The 23,612-nt window shown below is 36.1% G+C and overlaps 1 protein-coding gene across 1 annotated transcript in view; it reads right to left on the bottom strand.

Moving 5' to 3' along the window:
* LOC150107476 (uncharacterized) overlaps window positions 1-23,612 on the bottom strand; it is a 574,892-nt gene that overhangs the window by 19,174 nt on the left and 532,106 nt on the right. The window contains exon 24 of the mRNA XM_090392109.1: window positions 13,396-13,523. Within this exon, the coding sequence (XP_090248235.1) occupies window positions 13,396-13,523 (128 nt within the window). The remainder of the gene's footprint in view (window positions 1-13,395; window positions 13,524-23,612) is intronic.

Genomic DNA, 23,612 nt, shown 5'->3' with positions numbered 1-23,612 from the left:
CCTAAGCACATATCATTAAGAACCTTTGAAAGTAACGAATACAAAAAAATAAAAAGAAAGAAAAACATGCTTGCATCCAAGTGAAAAATATAGCTGAAATTGTTTGTTGAACTAAATAAAAAAAAAAAAGGAAGGGAATTTTATTACAGTTGTGATAAGATAAAATAAGGTTAAGTAAAGCAAAGAAGATTAGTCATAAGATTTTGTATGTGAGAGGTTAGTTTTTACACTTGAAATAAGAGATTAATTCGAGTATATAATAAATAATAAATATTCGAGTTAATTATTAGAAAATTTTGGAAAGGGGATTAATTTAGTATAGATGACATAGAGGTTAGCTTAAACAAAAACCAAAGTTCAAGGTCATAATTCTCGAATTTGAGACTTTGTCACGTGCACATGGACCGCATGATGTTTTGGCAGAAAAACACCACTCTAATTGGTCAGTGAAATCGACTCCAGTAAGGTGAGAAGAAAAGAAATTGAAGAAGGTGCCAGTAGGGGTCATTGTATAAATGGGTTAGGAAACCTCCCCCCCAAGTGGCTTTTTTCCTCAGAGTTTTTCTTCACGAGTCTTCGTATAGGTCTCACGCAGTTTTCCTGAGTGACGGGTTAGGAGCTTTTTCCGTCTGACACAATAAGGAAACAAAGTGTGCGGGATTTTGATTCCATGTTCCTATTGTAAGAAATGAGGGACACCGTTTAGTTAAAAAAAGAGAGAAGATAATGTCAGTGTGTTTCATCGTTCAGTGATTGTAATGAGAGAAAGAAAATTCTATAAAGGAGTCAGTGCCGATGTGGTGAATTTCAGAGCCATAGAATAGATGATCCTATGTATGTTCTTGAATTGAAGAATGTAAGGTAAAGATTGTGAAAGCCCATCTTAGTGCCAAAAGAACTTAGGAGTGATAAGTTATAGAAGAGTTCGTCCTAGGAATGTAAAATATCGGAAAAAGGTAGAGACCAGTGTAGAAGACCCAAGTCAAAAGGTACCGTAAAATCTCATGTCAATTCAAATCATATGTAACTGTAGTCATTGTTCATTTACTGAACAGTTGAAAGGATAAATGAGAATTATACTAGCACTTTAGTACATGTCAAACTAGAATAAAAATGAGCTTGTTATTATTAATTAATACTTAATTCATGTGCCTCTAAGTTTATGCATGTACAGTGCATTGTATTTTAATTAAGAGAGTTTTAAAGGTCAAAAGTGTATATTAGCTCAGCGAAAGGATAAATGTAATCCATATTGTCTTAGTGAGAAAATTAGAGTAACTGATTATATATGTCCTAGAAAATACAGAATTATAGCATGATCAAACCAGTAAGGGGTTAGACAAAGGATCAACTTGTTTGTATGTATAGAATCTGTTATGGTGATATGATCACAATTCTCATGTGGGATCTTAACCTAATACTTGTGTTTAGCAAGTGAAAATTTGTATTATATATTCTTAGTATTGAATTGAGTTTTATTTGATAAAGAATGAATTGTACCATGTTTAAGAGTTCAATAAACTTTTGTTCATTGAAAATACAGTTGTCTGAGATTGCCGCTCAATGCACCACTTATAAGAACGTACGAACCTAATCACACAGGGGGCGGGGGAGAGAAATTTGTTAAGTTACGAGATAAAGGTCACGACTGCATATTAGTTTCACACACAGACATGTTTTGGTAATTGCTCCATGTTTTTGAATTTTATATCTTAAACTAAATGTCCTGAAATTCGCAGTATAAAATAAATATTTAGGGACACTAAGGGGAGAAGAAGCTTGAATATTTGTATTTGGGTAATATCTCGTATATAAATAAGATTTGGACAAAGACAAGTAGAGTTTCACATGTAAGAATAGTTGAAAGCCTAAAAATCGTAAATTGGGACACAACAACAGTCTTTATAGTAAGATTCAGTTTCTATACAGAATATTTTATGGACAGTTTCTGCCAGTGGACCAGACATACTTGATTCTCAATAACAAATGCTATCTTGGCGTTCTCAATGACAACAGCAAGACTACATTTGAAGATGCACCAGAAGGGCAGTGAAAGCAGCTGGATAATCCACAAGAAGGACACTCCTGGATCTTTTATAGTCAGGAAAAGATTATGAGAGACCACATTATTAAACTTATTAAGTGCAGATTTTATATGTCCTATTCTAAATTAAGTTTGTTAGACTCTAATGCTATTCAGACCAAGGTCAATTGCAAATATAATTAACTAATAATTACTATTATTAATAACAAGACGGTGGACAGGATCCAGAGGTGAATGACAGAATTGTGGAAGGTCTGTGGAATGCTCTGTATGAGAATGGATTAAAGGTCTGGGCTTCCGAAACTGGGGGGGGGGGGGGCATTATGGAGGCATATAAGTTGTTTACGGTAGTTTATAGGACTGACACTGAAGACTTTTTTATTCAGTACATGGCAGAAAGGAAGAGAACGAGGGGTCATCCATGAAAATTGTGTAGGAATGTGGTTGGCAGGAGTATTGACTGGATTTTTATCTTAGAGAGTGGTGAATGGGTGGAATGTGTTGATTGATTTGACAGATGTGGTTGTTAGTGCTTTGCCAGCCAGTCGGTGAGTTTGGGAAGATTTATGATAGCTATTACGTGAATAATGGGTTTCCTGCAGAAGTCTTCAGAGAGTTGAAGCCTCCAGAAAAGCATACAACAGGACCATCTGGTAACTACTGGTGTGGCATATCACCAACCAATAGAGTGACCATATGGCATCTGATGATGTCCAGTGAATAGATGCATGCAGTGGATCTTCTGCCTCCATGGAGATACCCATATAATAATAATAATAGGTCATCTCCATGGAGTCCTAAGACTCATCACAGGAGTCTCACACCTTTTCTTAAACTAATATTATTATTATTATTATTATTATTATTATTATTATTATTATTATTATTATTATTCCATCCAACATAAAAAAACTCCTATATCACGGTATCTGCGAATCACTACTCAGATACGGTATAACAGTCTATGCAAACACATCAAACAGCCACCTAATAAAATTAGAAACATTACACAAGAGAATTGTGTCAACAGTGATTTGGACACCTAACACGCAACAACCAATATCCGACTAGCACATGGCAACACACAGAATCCTGAGCACTAAAAACCCGAAACAAGGAATTACTTCAACATCACCTATCGAAACAACAGAGACACACATCATATAACACGACCTACAACAACTCATACGGTTTTTTTGTGAGATCACATCAGATACCCATGCAACTCAACAACCTACCAAGAAATTTAAAACACATAGATAACTACAAAACATTAAAACATGAACTCTGGAAAATATACTAACAAAGTTAATATACCATTAACACTAATATACACATCACAAATCACCAGTATCCTATGTCTACATCCCATGCATAAACAGTAACAACAACATAAATAGTGAAGGCTAAATCCCACTCTCTTCATAAAAGCTAACCCAAGCTTCAAAGTAGGTGGGATTAACACGCCTCACTCATCTATATGTAATCCTTATAATCAAAGAATGCAGATTATGTTACAAAAGAGTCAGTAAATTATATAACAATAAAGAAGATACTGATTATTATGTGATAATACAATTAATATAATATTACTATGTAACGTGAAAAAATAATGTAATAAATTATTCTTATCATTAAAAAATTATGTAAATAATGAGTTTACATTGTATTGTGAGAATTATGAAATATAATATTTTAATTGCATACGTGTAAATACTGTTGTATAATCACGCATTCTCAAACTTTGAAAAAAAAATAGTAAACTACAACATGTAATATTATATAACTTGTGTAACTCTGAACTATATAATTGTAAATTATTACTATGAGTGTTATTTTAAAAATTAACAAAAAAAACTGTTACCATCATTATTATTGAAAACTCATTATATATAGCACTTAGTGTTGAACCTTGTAAAATAATATACTGAATGTTACTGAAGATGATCATTGTATATATGTAAATATTTGAGAGATCATTATTATTATTATTACGGGCAACTCCAAGGAGTCCTTAGACTCATCGAGGGAGGCCCTAAACATCATGTCAAGAATAACTATTCAACATCCACACAGTATCTATCATACTTTGCCTTGAATTCATTCAAAGTCATGGCACCCACAACAGACTCTGGCAGCTTATTCCATTCATTCACCACTCTCTTTCCAAGTAAAAAATCAAGTTCTAACACCCTTGCTAACCACACTCTAGCCCAGTTTCCATGGATGGTCCCTAGTCCTCCCACCACCAGTCCTGCTCTCATAGCCCCCCTAGTTATTAAATGAAATATATAAATAATAACGGGAACATTTTCACCTTGCCAACACTCAACATTGATGTGATATGGGTTCCAAATTTCTTGTTTTAATTTGGAACCCATTGTTGGTTCCAAACTTCATTGTTGCAGAAATTTTTATTACAAAGTTTTGTAATAAAAATTTCTGCTACAATGAAGTTTGACATAATCAACAGTATTATTACTACCTTATTTCTGTTTCTCGTGTGGGAGTAAAACAGTAAAATGTCGCTCTTATAATTATATGAGATGTTATAATGGCAAAAATAGTAAGAAAAAAGTCATTTGCACTTTCTCTTCAAAACACAAAGAAAGAACATTGTAAATTCAGCCAGTTGAAAAGAAAATACTACACATTTTTCTCCTGTTATCTGATTTTTTTTTTTCTTGTAGTACAAAGAAGAAATCACTGCATATAACATGGAGTCTGCAGGAGGGAAAAAATCTGGAAATTGGTTACATTATAACGAATAGAGAAATCATGTCAGAAAAATTATTCACGTAAGATTCTAATCTCAGCAGACATAACATTTTCTTCTAGATTACATATCTAAAGTAACTGAACCTTTGCTACTATTTAACACTAAAATGAATGGGTATGTTCCCCAAGTGATTTACATGTGTAACAGCTGTCTTGCGAACGATTTATGAAATAAATTATCTGAAATATCCGCAGATTGATTAGGTCTATACCCCCCCAAAAAAAGAAGATTATGAAACGCATATGCACCTTTTCTTTGAAAATAATTCAAATCCTCTTTTTTAAGATAATTGTATGATTTAATTTCTAATTTTTGATAATAAAAGTGAAACTGATCATTATAAATTAAGCAATTATTTTGGCATAAATAATGTATAATCATGTAAATGAAATGTCAGTATTTCTGTTAGGATATTGGTAATCAACAATCGAAAAGGAAACAAGACATTCTTGACATATTCTGCACTAGAGCCTGAGGCACTTTAGTGCGACCTTAGTGTTCTCCCCTTTCTTCTCAATAGCATCGAGAGTAATAAGCCTTCAACTTTTCCTCCAGCTAAGAGGATATTACCAAGTATTTATAAGATGTAGATTATTTCAGAAATAGCTTCCAGCAGCAGAAGTAATATTTAGATTTTTTTAAAGAAAAACAAACAAAAATAATACTACAGAACTTTCTTTTGTGTGGCATGCATATAAACAATTTTGCATGGTGAAAATATAGCATATTATTTCTAAAATTTCACATAATATCAGCGGACAGTAGAACAACTGGTTTTAGATTGCAAATAAATAGAACAGAATTAGAAGCTTCACGGTACAATCTGATTGCCATATATCTTTTGTCAAAATGGTAAAACGAAGTAATTGATTTTGAATGATGTCTAGAAAAGCTTTCAAACCTGTATAGAAATTTAGAGTAGTTATGCAATTGAGTTCCAGGAGAGGATAAGAAGGGGGGAGAAGCATTAATAAATCTTCAAAATGAGCAAGAATTTTGAATCATTCCATATATGATATTTTTTCAACATACATATTTTCAACATATCTACGAGGATATGCATTAGATATTATCGTAATATGCATAATACAAATAAATAAATAAATAAAAGACGAAGGCGAAGAATCACTGCTAAAATATCATTGGATATAAATTTTTGATACCAAAAAAGACACAATCGGAAACAGAGTAATGCAATTTAGCATTTTAACATTTTTTTTTTATTTTGTCTTTATGAATAACAAAAAATCGTTTCTAAAACTGAAATGTGATGATCCATATAATGCTCTTTGGCTAGAAACGAAAGCAAAAGGACATATTTATTTCAATAAATATTGTTTAAAAATATAAATATTTGACATAATATTTTCAAAGCAAACATTTGAAAATACTGAAATTCGAAAAAAAATTATTCAATTATTATACATAAAGTGAAAGAACAATAAGTGCAACTCTTCCAGTGCACTGATTTGTAGAATAAAATACAGCAAATTTACTATCACTAAATAGATTCATTGCAAAAGCTGATCAGTGGTCATTTCATGATTGATTATTTTCGCATATGTGAAATTCGTTTCAATTTTTCGGAAGAGACACAATAAATCATTTTAGAGGCAAGAAAGGCCAAATAATCAAATAACTTAGGACAGTAAATGAAATTCTAAGCAACACAATAGATGTAAAGACAGGGGGACACAAAGGTCACTCAGCAACAGTTAATCCACTAATGGCTACAGAATAGCCGTAACAAGATTAACGGCAGAGGAAGGTAATGGCATGATAAAAGGCAGAATGCTGACGAAGTTTTGATCCATGAAAAAAAGCTAGGGGGAGAGCTGACTATATCATCCACACCAGCCAGTTGGGAGGTTAAACAGAATGAGCGAAGAAAGATTAGCAAACCAAGTGTTCTCTGCCAGGTTGGCAGCAAAACGAGCCAGAGGAAGACCAAGATATAGGTGGATTGATACTGTACAAAGTGCCTTAGACGATAGAAATATAAGATCTGATAATGTCGGAGTCTTGACAAGTAACAGACTGATTTGGAGGAAAATTGTAGATAGGAAGTTAGTAATGATGTAATTTTTTTCATGTAGTACTATCATATCCTGTACACCCCTTGAGGGTACATGATGGCAGGAATTTGATGATGATGATGATGATGATGGAGAAATTATATACTTGGTTTAATCCTTTATCCAAGTGTAAGCTTACACTGAAAAAATTCTACTTGAGGATACACCCATAGAAGAAGTTGATCAGTTGAAATACATAAGAAATTTGTTTAATATAGATGGAAGATCAAGGCATGATATCAGAACAAAAATTGCAAAAGCAACAACAGCACTCAAAAAAAAAACATTATTGACAGATAACAAGCTTACAATTACAAACAGATTACGCCTTATTGATATACACTAGTTAATTCACTACTTTTATACGGAAGTGAAACTTAGATCCTTCTATAAGAAAATGAAAAGAGCGTGCTTGCATTTGAAACGAAGTGCTATAGATGACTCATAAAGTTACCCTACACAGATCATGTCACAAATTTGAAATAAGACAAGGAATCAGTCCTTTTGCTGGATATAACATGATAGCTAATATTCAAAGGAAACAGCTCATATCGGATCTAATTGTCTTCCACTGCAAGTTCTTGAAGGACTTATTCCAGGGAATCAAAAAAGAGGTAGACCTTGAATAAACTGGATAGACCAGTGTTTCTCAACCTTCTTTCATGTGTGCCCCACTTGCAATTCTTGTGCAGAGACACTGATAAAACCCATAAAAGTTAGCAAAACCAAAAAAAACTAGGAATTAATTAACATTTTTAAATATGTCATCAAATCTTTTGAAAATTGTATAGATCTGGCATCACTGCACAGACTGCTGAATCGTATCGGCCTTTCGAAAACATTCACGATTTCATCATGGGAAGTCTTGAATGTTCTGGAAATGTTTTAGTGAGTATAAATAAGGCTTAAAATGGCAAGATGGTTCATTGTTATTGTTTAGTTTTAATTAGTTGCTCAGTATATTTTGCAATATTGATATATTCCCATAAGCATAACTAGTTTATTCAATACAATGGATTTTATATGTTTCATTATTTTATTTTCAGGGTGTATTTTACGTTTTTGTCTTTATATTGTTTTTGTGTCAATAAATAGTTTCATTAAATGCTTTTGTTTCAGAAAGTAGTTTCTCAGTTTTTCCTTTCATTTCCACTTTCTTTGCACCCCCTCTTTTGGTATTTCATGTCCCCCCCCCCCAAGGGGGTTGCCCCATAGGTCGAGAATCACTGGGATAGACAATATAAAAAAATTGGACAGGTGCTTCACTTACAGAGCTAGCAAAGTGTCAATCAAGATCTGAGTAGAAGAGTTTTTGTGAAGAATGTTTCCTAATATTTACTCAATGGTTCTTTGAGGACTATACTAAGAAGAAGAAGAAGAAGAAGAAGAAGTTGAGGTTTGGGGAATTTTTCATAGCTGCTGCTGATTCCAAAAATGGTTTATCTAGCTTGTAACAATACCTGTGTATCACTTTGGTTGTCTTTCAACTAATAGCATGTAAAGTGGTGTTTAAAGAATGATTTGCTATAACAATGATGCCAGATATATTTCTTATGTTCTGCATACAAGAAGAGCTGTTGTCAGCTTAGGTAGATAATAAGAGATCTTCCTGTCTGTCCATAAGCCAGTTCAAAGTCCAGGACACTTCATAGAGAATAGGTTTGCCCTTACATGAAGGGATCAGAGTTGCTAGTTTGTTGTATGTTGTGAAACTTATATTTATTAAGCACTCTGGCTATCTTCTCAGATATGTTCTTAATATAAGGGATAGTAACAGTTTTGCTGCTGTCTTGTGTATTAGGAGAGAAAGGGAAACAAGGAGGAGTTTAGTATTTAATTTATTTTTGGGGAGTTACAATCACTGGCTAAAAACGTGTGGCAAAGGTAGGTGAGCTCATTATCAAGAGCAGCATCATCAGAATAAATAGCACTGGCTCTGTACATCAGTGTTCTTCAAATCAACATCACCAGAGTTAAAGATTGGTACTATCATAGTAAGAAGCCTGAATGGCAAAGAAATGCAGCTAGCTGAGGAATTAGATAAGTACCAGATCGACATAATAGGGGTGACTGAAACAAAAAAGACCAAAACTGGTGAGATATTTCTGAGCAATAAATACAAAATGTTATATTCAGGCAATGACAATCAAGGAAAAGAAGGAGTAGCCATAGTATTCAACACAAAATACGAGGCTAATCTTCTTGAATGGCAGTCAGTCTCAAGTAGAGTAATATGGGCAAATATGAGAATGGGGAACTGGACAATGAGACTTATTTGTGCCTATGGTCCCACAGAAGGTTCTACTAAGGTAGAAGTGGAGGAATTTTTTGAGGCTTTAGAGAAAGCAACTGACACAATGAAAAATGAAAAGTTGGTCCTTGTTGGGGATCTAAATAGCAGAGTTGGAAATGATTGTGAGACATACAAAAATATTTTGGGAAAATTTGGAGAAAAGAGCAAAGCTAATAATAATGGCAAATATCTGTTGGATTTCTGCTCAGGACATGGACTGGTTATTACTAACACCATGTTCCAATATAAAAATGTGCACAAATTCACATGGAGAAAAGAGGCAAGGAATAAGAAAAGTCTCATTGACTATGTTATTGTTGATAGTGATGTTTTCTCCATGGTGCAGGACACCAGAGTGTACAGAGGATTTGAAATTGGAAGCGATCACTATTTAGTCTTGAGCAGGATAAAATTGAATTTCATATTGAAAAGAATAACATGTAAAAAAGTTTTAAAGCGAATAAAAGTTGAGCAACTCTTAGATGTGAACTATAGACTAAAATACACAAAGATTATTGAAGAAAAAATGAAAGAGTTTGAGAACAGTAATCAAACTTTGGAGATTCAGTGGCAAACTCTGAAGAAAACATTGATTGATTCTGCCAGAGAGGCATGTGGTGAGGTTGTCTGTAAGGATAAAAAAATCAGAACTCCCTGGTGGACACAGGAAGTTAAAGAGGCAGTGAAGGAAAATAAGAAAGCATATCAAAAGTTCCTGTCAAATAAGTCAGCTTGTGCTCTTAGAGAATATAGAGACAAATGTAAGAAAGCTAAACAGTGTGTAAAACTAGCTAAACAAAAGTCATGGGAGGACTTTGGCAAGAATATAGAAAATAAATATCAAGAAGGTGGCAAAATATTCTGGATGTTGTTGAAGAAGCTGAGGAATGGAGGAAAGAGTGCTGTAAAAGGAGTTCGAGATGATAAAGGTGAAATGAAAACAGGAGAAAAAGATATCCTTGAAGTATGGAGTAATTACTTTGAAAAACTGCTAAATGAAACAAGCAGTGATGACAGCACAGTGATAAAAAACACTGACCAGGCATACAGTCAGGAATACATATCCATACTTGAAATAGAAAAAGCCATCAAAGGCTTGAAATGTGGAAAGGCAGCAGGATGAGATGATATTCGACCAGAAATGCTGAAGTATGGTGGTATAAGAGTCTTACAGTGGCTGCACTGCATAGTTCAGAAAGCCTGGACAGAGGGAGGAATTCCCAATGATTGGAGTAGAGCTCTCATAGTACCCATATATAAAAAGGGAAATAAAACTGAATGTGAGTATTACAGAGGTATTTCCCTACTGAGTGTTCCTGGCAAAATCTATGCAAGTATACTTGAGAAACGGTTGAGAAGAATTGTGGAAGAAATGCTTGGTGAAGAACAAGCTGGATTCAGGTCAAATAGAGGCTGTCAGGATCAGATCTTCACTTTACGACAAATAGTCGAGAAAGCATGGGAATATAACAAACATCTGTATTTAAGTTTTGTCGATTTGGAAAAGGCATATGACAAGGTGCCAAGAGAGAAGCTATTCAATACGCTGCAGTTATATGGTGTCAATGGGGCATTATATCAAGCAATACTTAGTCTTTATTTGAGTTGTAAGTCAGCAGTTAGAATTGAAGGAAGTACAGGAAGATGGTTTAATGTTAAATCTGGTGTCAGACAAGGATGTACATTGAAAGTTTATTTTTCACTTGGTTAGAGTATAATAAATTTAGTTTAATCCTTTATCCAAGTGTGAGCAAACAAAGTTTGCGCCTGAAAGTATCTTCAGGACTGGGTTAAGGTGAGTGTTGGTAGCTTGCTCCACCTTTGCAACGAGTTGCCCTGGTGTGTACCTCCTTAACCCAGTCCTGAAGATACTTTCAGGCGCAAACTTTGTTTGCTCACACTTGGATAAAGGATTAAACTAAATTTATTATAAGGATGTACATTATCCCCTCTGTTATTCATTATCTATATGTATCACATTATGAAGGAAAGTGGTATTAAACATGATATCAATATTGGAGATGTTAATGTCAGCTCTTTGCTTTATGCGGATGATGTTATACTTCTAAATAAATCCGCTGCAAGTCTGCAAGATTCTATGACTAAATTGAATAGCTGTTGTAATAGGTATGGTATGAAGGTCAGCAATAAAAAGACAAAGATAATGAAAGTAGGCAGAATCATTGAAAATGTCAACTGTGTTGTGAATGGAGAACCTGTGGAACAAGTAAAACATTTCAGCTACTTAGGCATGATTTTTACTGAAGATGGTAAATTAAATATAGAAATAGACAACAGAATCAGCAAAGCTGGTATGGTGGGAAGTCAATTGAATAAATTCATATGGAATAAGAGAGAAATTAGTCGGAACACTAAATTAGCTGTATACAAGACAGTGTTCAAACCAGTTTTAACTTATGGATCTGAGAGCTGGGTCAGAAGTAAAACACTTGACCAAAGACTAGAGACCGCAGATATGAGAGTCCTGAGAAAGATTATAGGCATGAACAGATGGCATGAATGGCAATATCATATTAAAAACGAGGATATTAGGAAAGAATTTGACATTGTCAGCATCCAGGAATGAGTTAGCAGAGCTAATCTCAGGTGGTATGGTCACTTAAACAGAATGGGCGAGGAAAGATTAGCAAAACAAGTGTTCTCTGCCAGGTTGGCAGCAAAACGATCCAGAGGAAGACCAAGATATAGGTGGATTGATACAGTACAAAGTGCCTTAGACGATAAAAATACAAGATCTGATAATGTTGGAGTCTTGACAAGTAACAGACTGATTTGTAGGAAAATTGTAGATAGGAAGTTAGTAATGATATAATTTTTTTCATGTAGTACTATCATATCCTGTACACCCGTTGAGGGTACATGGCAGGAATTTGATGATGATGATGAGTAAGTAAGCAGAGCAAATAATGTAGAGGAATTTAATTAGCACTTTATCACTGCAGAATACCTAAAAGGGGAGGCAAATAATACTGGAATTAGAGGTAAAAGAATTAGAAATATATCAAGTGGTGATTGGGCTAGTTGTTAATAAGGATGTGGAAATGGATGACATATTTTTAAGGAAAGTGAAAGAGTTGGTTATGCCTTTAGATGCAGATATTCAGTGAAAGTCTTGCAGTGGGAAAACTTCCTAGGGAGTGGAAAGAAAACAAAGCAATACCACTTCATATGCATAGTTCTATAACAGGAATTTCTGATTATAGGTCAGTCTGTATATATGTAGTTGTAATCAAGGTACTGGAGTGGTTAGTTAGAATACAGGATTGTTTGATGGCTGTAGTATTCCCTATGACGGTGAGCATGGGTTTACAAAGTGTAGATCTTGTTTTAGCAACTACTTGCATTTTATGATAAGGTGATGAATGTGTTGTATAAGAAAGATTCATAAAGTGATATTCTTGGCATGTGCAAAGGCATATGAGAGATTATCACTTGACAGGTTGGTCTACAAGCTATAGAAGATAGGGATTGATAACAGTTTGGTTACGTGGATTAGAGATTGACTCTGAATGATACTGGTGAGGTATGTGTGATGTAGCAGTCTCTCAAAAAAGGAAGGTAATCAGTGGTGTGCTGCAGGGGTTCTGTTCTTTGGCCACAGAATCTTCAGTTTTTTGATGATGATGATAAAAAGTTGGAGAGAATTATAAGGAGTGTTAATTTCCTTCAGGAAGATTTGAATAGACTTTTAAAAATTTTAGCCTGGACAAATGAGTGTAGAGAAATAAAGCTGTGTACTGTATTGGTGTAACTATCCTTTAGGAAGTGGATGAAATTCAAACTTTGGGGTGACAGTAGAGGAAAGTTTAGAGGACACACTGCAAGTTGCAAAGGCTCGTTTCATTGCCACTTGATAAGGAGTACATCGTCAAGTAGGAATAAGAAAGTGGCTGTGCCACTGTATAAAGCATTGGTCAGACCATGCACATGGATTAGTGTACTCAAATCTGGTCGTCTAATTTTCATTGTGGCGAGGAAACACTGGTTGGAGATGAGTGACCAAGGCAGCATAAGGACTCTGAAATGTTATGTTTCAGAGTTCAAGATTCCTCAAGAAGGAAACTTTTTTGGTGAGGGAGAGAAAAGCTATAACAAGTTTTTAATAAAGTACAAATTTCCACTTCTTATGATAACATATGGTAAATCTAATGCAAAAACGAAGCTAAAATATTTGATACTCAACTGTTTTTCTCCAGACTCTTTTACCACATGCCATTCTATCCAAAGCTCGTCTTGCTTCCTTGCATTTTAAGTTCATAGCTAACACTATTTCACTTCTTGGAACAGATGGAAATCTTGTCTGTACAAAATCTATCAATGAAATCATAATACAACAGTACATTTTTTGTATGTCTATATTAAGTTAAATAGGAGTAAACAGATTATTAGTATTATGTGAATTACATACAGTCCATTGTCCATAAGTGTTATCATACAATTTCATCTACCTGTGCATATGTCATACAAGACCATTTGTAATACTTTTCTTTCTGGGTACAATTTTTAAATTAATTCATATAATTAATGGGTAATTATTAAAAAACATTCAGTTATATTTATATATTTCCACTTTAAAAGCACAGCATACCTACCCTAGCTGGAGGCAATGCCAACTAGACCTTTCATTGGTAGATGCCTTTCATCATCTGTGAAACACATATTTTGCATACTGGAAGCATGAAATGGCCTTTGCCATCTTTGACTCTAGAGAGGATTTCTGTTTCCCTCCCTTGCCTTTCTTCTCATATGCAGCATGAGTGAAGGCCTCCTTGTTCATCTTCCACACTGCAATTATTTAACTAGGGAGCCAGTACCCCCTCTGTTCAAGAGTAGAGCAGTAAAGCAGTTTCTACAGGCTAGCCACCAGATAGCAAATGGAAGAAGACACTACCTGAGGCCACATATGGATTGGAGTCTGGATACTTTTTGTGTGGGAGCAGTGACCTGAGTCATTTCATCCCCCCCACACACACACACTGCCTGCTCCTGCTATTTAAATTTTCCCTTTTTTTGTAATCATGATAAACATCATTAAAAATTCTAGAGTCACTGGTTAAAAAACTGGCCTCCTTTGTAACATCCTACCTCAACTTTCCTCATTATATTTTTCATGATACCTTCTTTCATAAGAAGGGTGAAAATTGTGCACTTATCAGGTCTAATATCTCATGCCAAAGGTCCTGGAATCCCTTATATGATCGCCTTTGGTTTAGGTTAGATTTCCTTACCTCGATTTATTGCCACTACAATTCTACTAACTTTGATGACTTCACTGACTTGTTTGGCTATTTATCTCCAAAAGTCGATCACATACAGTCTAATTACTTAACAGTGAGATAATTCTCCTTGGTGATTTCAACATCTATAATCAGGCCTGGAATCCCTTATATGATTGCCTTTGGTTTAAGATTTCCTTACCTCGATTTATTGCCTGATTTGCTGCCACTACAATTCTACTAACTTTGATGACTTCACCGACTTGTTTGACTATTTATCTCTGAAAGTTGATCACATACAGTCTAATTACTTAACAGTGAGATAATTTCCCTTGGTGATTTCAACATCTATAATTCAGAGTGACTTTGCTTCTTCAAATTTACAGACCAAGTTGGAAAAGAAGCTGAACTGTGTGTTACCAGTATAATGACTTAGCACAAATAGTCCACTAGAATTCCAGATAATCATCATCATTCTAGACCTTTTCTTAATCCTTTCCCTCCAAATACACCACTATTGTTTGCTATGCTCTTGCTAAGTCTGATCATAACCTTGTCCGTGTCTCCTTTGCTACAGATCATCCTTTTAAAAGGCATTCTCAATCTCATATCCTGTGGTACTATAATATTGTACTGAGATTACCTTTGGGACTTTTATGTTCCATTTCCATTGTCCAATTGTTGCCTCTCTCTCTCTCTTCTGATCCTAACACCTGTGCTGATCTAACAACAGAATTTATTCTTGCTGAGATAAGTGCATTTATCCCCTACTCTACTCAAAAACCTCAACCTGGTTCTCCAACAAATGTGCTGAAGCAGACCAAGCTAATAATTTGGCATATGCCTAGTGGCTCCAGTCAAAAACTCCAGTCTCTACAATACACTTTATAAGAACTCCAAAATAATCAACAAATCCAATATAGACTTTGTAAGGGCCAAATGCACTAAGCTTATCTCCTGTCCAGGCAATCAAGCTTTCTGGGTCTGTTGCCAAGGCTGTGGGGCACAACTTTTGTCTTTACGTGTTTCCTCCCTCCTCTCTCACATCGTAATGGCACAATGGTAATACTGCCTCCTCTGAAAGTTTTCCAGAAGGAGATAGACCTGATAAAATATGGCCCCTGACCCTGTGGTATTCCTCCAGTTTTAGTAAAATTGGTACTCCTGAACTCACACCCATCTTGAAGAGATGATACATCATCTCTTCAAGCTGTCATACTCATCTCGCACTACCCAACAGCTTGGAAGCAAGCTGTTATTCAGCCTGTTACCCAAAGGGGAGATAAGAATTAACCATCAAACTAATGCCCTCTGCTATAACTTCAAAAATAATGACCATCAAAAGTAATCATCACCAGCCAACCACTTCAGTACTTGGAGACTCCCCGATTACTTAATGATCAACAATATGGATTCTGCCATTCTTATTCCACAGCAGCTCTCCTAACCAACCTCAAACACCTTTGAATACAGGCACTGAAACGTTTTGAGAAACTCGAGAGATCACTCTTGAGTGACCACTTCTTGAGTTTCTCCAAATTTCAAAGGCATTTGATCAAGCATGGCATCATGGCCTTTTTACAAAGTTATCATCTTATGGTATCTTCTTTCCCTTTGTGAATGGATTGCCAGATCCTCTCTGGTATTCATTGTGGGTCATGGTAGATGATTTCCTTTCATCAGATTTTTCAACCAATGCTTTTGTATACCGGGGGGAGGGTCGGTGCATTCATCTACACTCTTCCTCTTATACATTAAATCTGACATTCAATCCTATTCATATGTTTGTTAATGACAATGCTGTCCGCTCTTCTTTTTCATTTTCAAAACCTTGTAGCTCTCAGGAAATTCACACTGTGAGATCTTTAACTAATGCCTTAAACACTGATCTCCTTGCTGTGAATTTTAAAGCCACCAAAATGTAATCCTGCTTCATTACAGGGAAGAAAGACTCTGACTGTTCCTCATTTTTGAAAAAATCCTGCTTGTCAACTAGGATCATTTCTCTTCTTGGGTTAACTCTCATATGTAACCTATTCTGGCATAAGCATATCAGGCATATGGCCTCTTCATCCTTCAAAAAGCTTGGTATTCTTTTTTGTTCCAAACAGTACTCCTACTTAACTCCTGACACTTTATAAATCTCAAATCTGCCCAACCTTAGAATACTCTTCCCACATTTGGGATAGTGCATCTAAGATCCCCTCTCAGAATGCTTAATTGTATTCAGAAGTGAGAAATATTCACTTAATTGATGACTCCACCCTTATTGACTGCTGCTTTCAGTTACTTTCTTGTAGATGAGACATAATGGCATTATGTCTTTTCTATAGATATTTCATTGGACACTGCTCCACTGAATTGGCTGCTACCATTTCTCTTCTTCTTCTTCTTCTACAGCTTCTCCCACTTAAGTGGGGTCACTGTTTGTTACGAGTCTCCTCCACACCTTCCTGTCTTGGGCTGTCACCACATCCAAGTTCTTCATCTTCAAGTCCTCTTCTACCAGCTCCCTCCATCTCTTCTTTGGCCGCCCACGCTTCCGCCTTCCTTGCACATCCATCTGCATGACCCTTCTTCCCACATATTCATCCTCCCTCCTCATCACATGACCAAACCATCTCAACCTTGCCTCCTGTATTTTCGCTCCTAAGTTCGTAACTTTCACTGTTCCCCTGACATAGCCATTTCTCAGATGATCCTTTCTGGTCACACCGCACATCCACCTAAGCATTCTCATCTCTGCTACTTCCATCCTGCTGATGTTATTTTTCCTCAGGGCCACAGTTTCTATAGCATATGTCATAGCTGGCCTCACTACTGTCCTATAAATTTTGCCTTTCAGATTGATCGGCACCCTCTTATCGCATAACACTCCAGCCATCTCCCTCCAGTTCCTCCAACCCGCTTGTATCCTGCATCCCACTTCCTTCTCAGCTCCTCCATCTTCTTCCACTGTTGAACCTAAGTATCTAAAGTCTCTCACCTTCCTTCCAGCTCCAGATCTGTCTCCTGGCCACTGCCCACTGCGCAACACATATACTCTGTCTTACTTCTGCTCAGTCTCATACCTCTCTCTTCCAGTACTTTTCTCCATCTTTCCAGTTTAGTTTCCGCTTCTTCTCTTGAATCTACACACAGCAAGATGTCATCTGCATACAATATTGTCCAAGGTGCATCTTCTCTCACCTCCTCTGTTACCACCTCCATCACAACATTAAACAGAAACGGACTTAATGCTGACCCTTGATGCAAGCCAACTGTTACTTGAAAACTTTCTGTCTGTCCCAAACGGGTCCGAACACTTGTCTTCACATTTCTGTACATTTCCCACACCAACCTGACATATTTCTCCAGCACCTTCTTCTCCCTCAGACACCTCCAGACTTCTTGCCTTGGCACTCTATCGTATGCTTTCTCCAGATCAATAAATACCAGATGTAGCTCCCTTTGTTTTTCTCGATATTTTTCCATCATCTGTCGTAACCCAAAGATAGCATCTGTTGTTGATCTACCAGGCATGAAGCCAAATTGTTCCTTTGCAATCTCCACCTCCTCCCTCAATCTACCATCAAGAACCCTTTCTAGGATCTTCATTGTGTGGGACATCAACTTTATTCCTCTGTAATTTTTACAGTCTTGTGCATCCCTTTACCCTTGTAGATGGGAACAAGAGTACTCTCCCTCCATTCCTCGGTATATTTTCCTGTTGGCAAACTTTCATGAACAGGTCCCACAGCAGGTCAATTCCCTCTCCCCCAGTGCCTTCCATGCCTCCACTGGAATTCAGTCGGGGCCCACCGCTTTTCCATTCCTCATCCTCTTCATGGCCTCCGTCACTTCCATTCTACTGATGTTCTGCACCATCCCCTCAGAAGGCTGCCCATCTCCTCTGTGAGTCCTTGCATTTTCCTCATTCAAAAGTCCCTCAAAGTATATTTTCCATCTGTTTCTTATGTCCACATCCCTCCATAATACTCTTCCTTCAGCATCTTTGATCTGCCTTACATGTAAGATGTCCTTAGCTGCTTTATTTCTACATTTCGCTAGTTGGTAAATTTTTCTCTGTCCTTCCTTTGTTTCTAATTGATCATACAGATCTTGATATGCCATGGCCTTCGCCTGTGCCACAACTCTCTTGGCTTCTTGCTTTCTCTCTTTGTACACCTCTCTGTCCTCTTCCACTCTTGACTCATCCCACTTCTGCTTTGCCTTCCTCTTAGCTGTCACTGCCACTTGTACATCATTATTCCACCACCAACCCTCCTTCTGCTCTCTAATCTTTCCAGATGTCTCACCAAGCACCTCGATTGCACAGCTCAGGATTACTTTTGAATTATGTTTCCACCAATCTTGTACACTTTCCAGTCCATCCGAAATCCTCTCTAACACTCTCTCCCTAAAACGATTCCTCACACTCTCCTCTTTTAAGCGAAACCACTTAATTGTCTTCATCCCATGGCAACCAGAAGTTCTTATCTTCGATCTTATTTTAAAGTCTGCGCACAGCAGTCGGTGTTGTTGTGCTACTTGATCTGTTGGAATTACTTTATAATTTGTCACAACCTTAAGATGTTTTCTTCTAGTCAAAATGTAGTCAATTTGTGAGCTGTTGTTACCACTTCTAAATGTTATCAAATGTTCTTCCCTCTTGAAGAAAAACGAGTTCACAATTGCCAGATCAAACGCTACTGCAAAGTCCACAACCCTCTCTCCTTCCTGGTTCATCATTCCCACTCCGTGGCCACCATGCACCCTTTCACAGTCTCTATTCTGTCTTCCTATGTGCCCGTTCAAGTCTCATCCGACAATCACCATCTCATTTTCTTCCAATTCCCTCATTTCTTCATCTAACACGTTCCAGAACTCATCTTTTTCCTCTGCTGTACAACCAACTTGCGGGGCATACACACATAATACGACCACCTGCTCTTCTCCAAGATCCAATTTCATTCGCATGATCCTGTCGTTCCTTCTACCCACGTCCAGTACTTCACCCTTCATTCTGCCACACACCACAATTCCTACACCATTTCTTCCCTCGTTATTCGCTCCAGAGTAGAACAATTTATATCCATCTCCCAGTTCCTTTGCCTTTCCCCCTTTCCATCTTGTCTCCTGCACACATAAAATGTCCAACTTCCTCTTCCTCATCATGTCTGCCACCTCTCTTCCCCTTCCAGTCATGCTTCCAACATTCAGTGTTCCCACTCGCAACATCGTCTCCACCTGCTGGGCTCGCTTCTTTAACCGCACCTGCCCTTGATGCGGTAGCCCTCGTCCACTTCTCACAGTTTCTACCATTTCTCTATTTTCCTTTAATTATGTATAAATGCAAGTACCTGCTGGTCAACACCATTGCAGTTCAACTGCATACCCAATGAACCAACTTCTCATCCTCCATCTTCATTTCCTACATTTCTGCTCTTTGAAACAGTCTTTCTCATACCATTTGCCCAATGATTACAACACTCAAGTCTTCAAAAAATATCAACATATTCCTTTCTTCTTTATAAACAATTGCTCTCTTATAAACACATCATAATGTCATGTTATGGTCCTGGGACTTTTCATGTGTGGAACTGATATATATATATTTACACTGGTATTCAAAACCTAAGGATGAACACTATTCCTAAAGTTTACTACTGAAAATTCAGGCAAATCAGCTTGTGGCAACTTATATAACTGACGATTTCGAGTAGAAAGCAGGTACACATTCAAAATTTTGAATCATGTGACGGCACTCAACAGGATAAAGGGCAAAAGGCTGTTCTAAGCAAATTGTGTGTGTAGGAAGCTCTTTTCGTGAAGGAATAAAGTTGCAAACTTGGATGTCTTGTAAACGTGGGAAAGAATTATTGGAAAGCTTGAAGAAGGCTGCAGAATTACTGATATTGACAGAGAGTTTGGAATCTCACATAACATTGTAGCCAGGCTCTGGGCAGCATTTCAAACTAATGGAATGTGTTCCAGACATTTGCTAAGGAGTTGCTCTCACTTTACTATAGAGCATGAAGACAGATTTTTGGTTATAACAGCAAAACGTAATCAACATACCATGTTGTATGGTATGTATTAAATAAGGTCATATTTAATACAGGGTAAATGAATTAACAAAGTATTTAGATTCATCTTACTTTTGTGTAGTGTCAAGTAGCATGTCCTGTAATGTTCCGGATTACGACCTCAATATAGAGGCTGAAACATCACATATTATTTTCTTAATTCTAAGTAAAGTAATTATTCTAACATGTGTGTTATGTCTCCATAAATTCTTCACTGTGAATACTGACCACCATGTGACCTTAAAAGAAAAAACTATCATACATAAGCACTGTAGGTTAGCCTAAAGGTTAAATATCTGAGAGCCCTGCTTCGGAGATAGATGCTTACTTTTTGTAAAGACATGTCACTTGCAGCATTTATGAAAATATATCAATTGACAATTATTTTTAGAGATAGAACTCGCAACCTGTTGACTGAAAGCAGAGATGCTATCTACTTGACCAAATGAACCAGGAAATACTCAAACAAAAATCCAAATGGATTATGATACAGTTTCTTTTTATTATTATTATTATTATGTGACACCTCCAGGGAGTCCAAAGACTCATCGAGGGAGAATGTGCCAATACCATCAAATGATTGTTCCCCTTCTAACTACTAACCGCACTCAAACCTGCTTAACTTTTTGCGAGCCATTAGTAGCAAAGGCTCTACCAATCAACCAACCTTCCTATGTTTTATATTTAGTTTTGGATGCAGAACATCTGGTATTATTTATTAGTTGTTGATAAAAGTATTCACATGCTTTTATGAATTCCAATCCACAAATTAATGAAAAATACAGTAGAGTGAGTTACAAAACATCTACCTATCTCCAGACTAGGCTTAGTCTGAAAATTAGAATGGGAAAAAAAGACAGAACTGTACCGTACTTGTTAATCAGTTTATATATAAAACTTTCAACTTAATTAACAATTATTACAGATTCATTAATTTCAAATTTTATAATTATTATTTAATTATAATTAAATAATTTCTATTCAGTTATAGTTACTATATATTAAAAAAGAAGTAATATGTTTTTGAGCAAGTGTAATAATATTTTTTTAATTTTATTATTTTATTTTTATGGTGCAAAGACATCAAAGATTATACTGCAACAGGACGCAGGTCACAGCAGTACATATGGTAACTGATTAGTAGTAGGACAATCACAAATATCCATGTCCTTGGCAGTATTCGAACCTGCATCCTCTTAGCTGGAGAGCAGATATGCTAACCACTTGGCCAACCAGGCCAGTAACACACTTGAAAACTATATGCACAGTAAATATAAATGTAATGTTCAGAAAATTTTAAGATGAATAAGTCACACAAGAACACAGTTCAGCTATAAATATGTGCTTTATGAAGACCACATTAACATGTTAAGTGGAAAGCCAGGTAGAAGTTGTGAGGAAAGAAAGGCAAGAAAGTAAGGTGCAATTATTATTATCAGTGGGTACCAGTGGATACCATGATTATTTTAAGATGGGGCTTATTGTAATATAAACAATGTGTTAATGTGTAAACTTAACTAATTTTTGTTAATAGAAGTAAACAAGTATGTTTTTACACAATAGTGTTTCACAGTATAAACAACACCAGAATAAAATAAATTATTGATTTATTGAGCTAGCATTTTGATAATGGCAACAACATTCTATTGGCTTATGCCAATGATATTGTTATCATTGGAGACTCTCATAAGGATGTTATACACACTACACCTAAAGTAATCAAGGCAAGTAAGCCTATGTGTCTTGTCATAAAACCAAGAAAAGACTAAATATATTTCAAGGACCCATCAAGCCCAATCCAACTTTGTTCTTGATGATTATATCTTTGAGCACGTGGATAATTTTAACTATCTAGGAGTCAACATTAACAGCTACAATGATATGCATTAAGAGATAGAGGAGAAAGCTGGGAAAGCCAGTTGTGGATATTTTGCAATTCTACAGCTAATGAAGTCTAGAATATTATTGAAAAAATCAAAAGAAAAACTCTATTTAACTATCTACAACCGATATTAACGATGGTTGTGAAATATGGTCGACAACAAAGGGAGATAATAGAAAATTTATCATATTTGAAAGAAAAGTACCGAGAACAATTTTTGGACCATCTTAAAATCAAAATACTGGACTATATGAATGAGGATGTAATCTCTGCAACAAAACCTGCTTCAAAGACCTGACATTCTACTGTTTATCAGAAACAAGAGTTGAATTGAGTGGTTTGGTCACATTTGGTGAACAGATGACCAGTTAATCAAACAAGTATGTACAAATAAAATTGACAAGAAAAGACACACAGGAAGACCCTGAACATGATAGCTGGAACGATGTAGCTTATTATTATTATTTTTTTTAAATAATGAAACCTGTGGTGCAATCATAATTAAAAGAAATACACGTATTAACCATAGTGAAAATTATTTAATCATAAATATTTCATCCTAAGTATCTTAGGACATCATCAGTACAGTAGTTTTAAACAATAATAGGAATAACATACAGTTGGGGCTCATGATTACAATAGAATCTCATTAAACGTGCACAACAATGCATGTTTAATGAGACGTTTAATAACACGTATTAGTGAAGAGTTGGTTGGGTGTAAAATAGGCTCTTGAATGAAAGAGAATGCTAAGTTTCTTGAATGCTGAGGAGGCCAGGCCATCGATGTGATGCATTTATGCCAGGAAAGACTGGAAGCAAATGTTAGTCCAAGCAAAGATCTGATCTTGTCTGATGATTTGTGTATTACTGAGGGTAAGAGTCTATTTTGCACGAGAAAAAGGCAAGACTATGTTTTGGTAGGATTGAACATAAACAAGGTTGTCCTAATCCCCATTGGAAGATAGTATGTAAATCAATGTTTAAGGCACTAGTTATAGAGGAGCTTTGTAGCCTGCAATGCTCTGGAATGCATCACAAGGTTGTCCTAATACCCATTGGAAGATAGTATGTAAATCAATGTTTAAGGCACTAGTTATAGAGGAGCTTTGTAGCCTGCAATGCTCTGGAATGCATCACTATCCTCCTGATGTGCTTGCTCTTTTTTTGGCTTCAATTCTTCTGCTGCCATTAGCAAAACTCTTCCTTCTGCCCTCTCCAAAGATACTATATCC

The sequence above is a fragment of the Typopeltis vanoorti genome, chromosome 4, assembly GCF_054136105.1.
Source record: "Typopeltis vanoorti isolate ZY-2024b chromosome 4, IOZ_Tvanoo_1.0, whole genome shotgun sequence".
Classification (NCBI taxonomy): Eukaryota; Metazoa; Arthropoda; class Arachnida; order Uropygi; family Thelyphonidae; genus Typopeltis; species Typopeltis vanoorti.
Note: the sequence above shows the minus strand (reverse complement) of the source record. Positions and strands in the feature narration are given on the sequence as shown.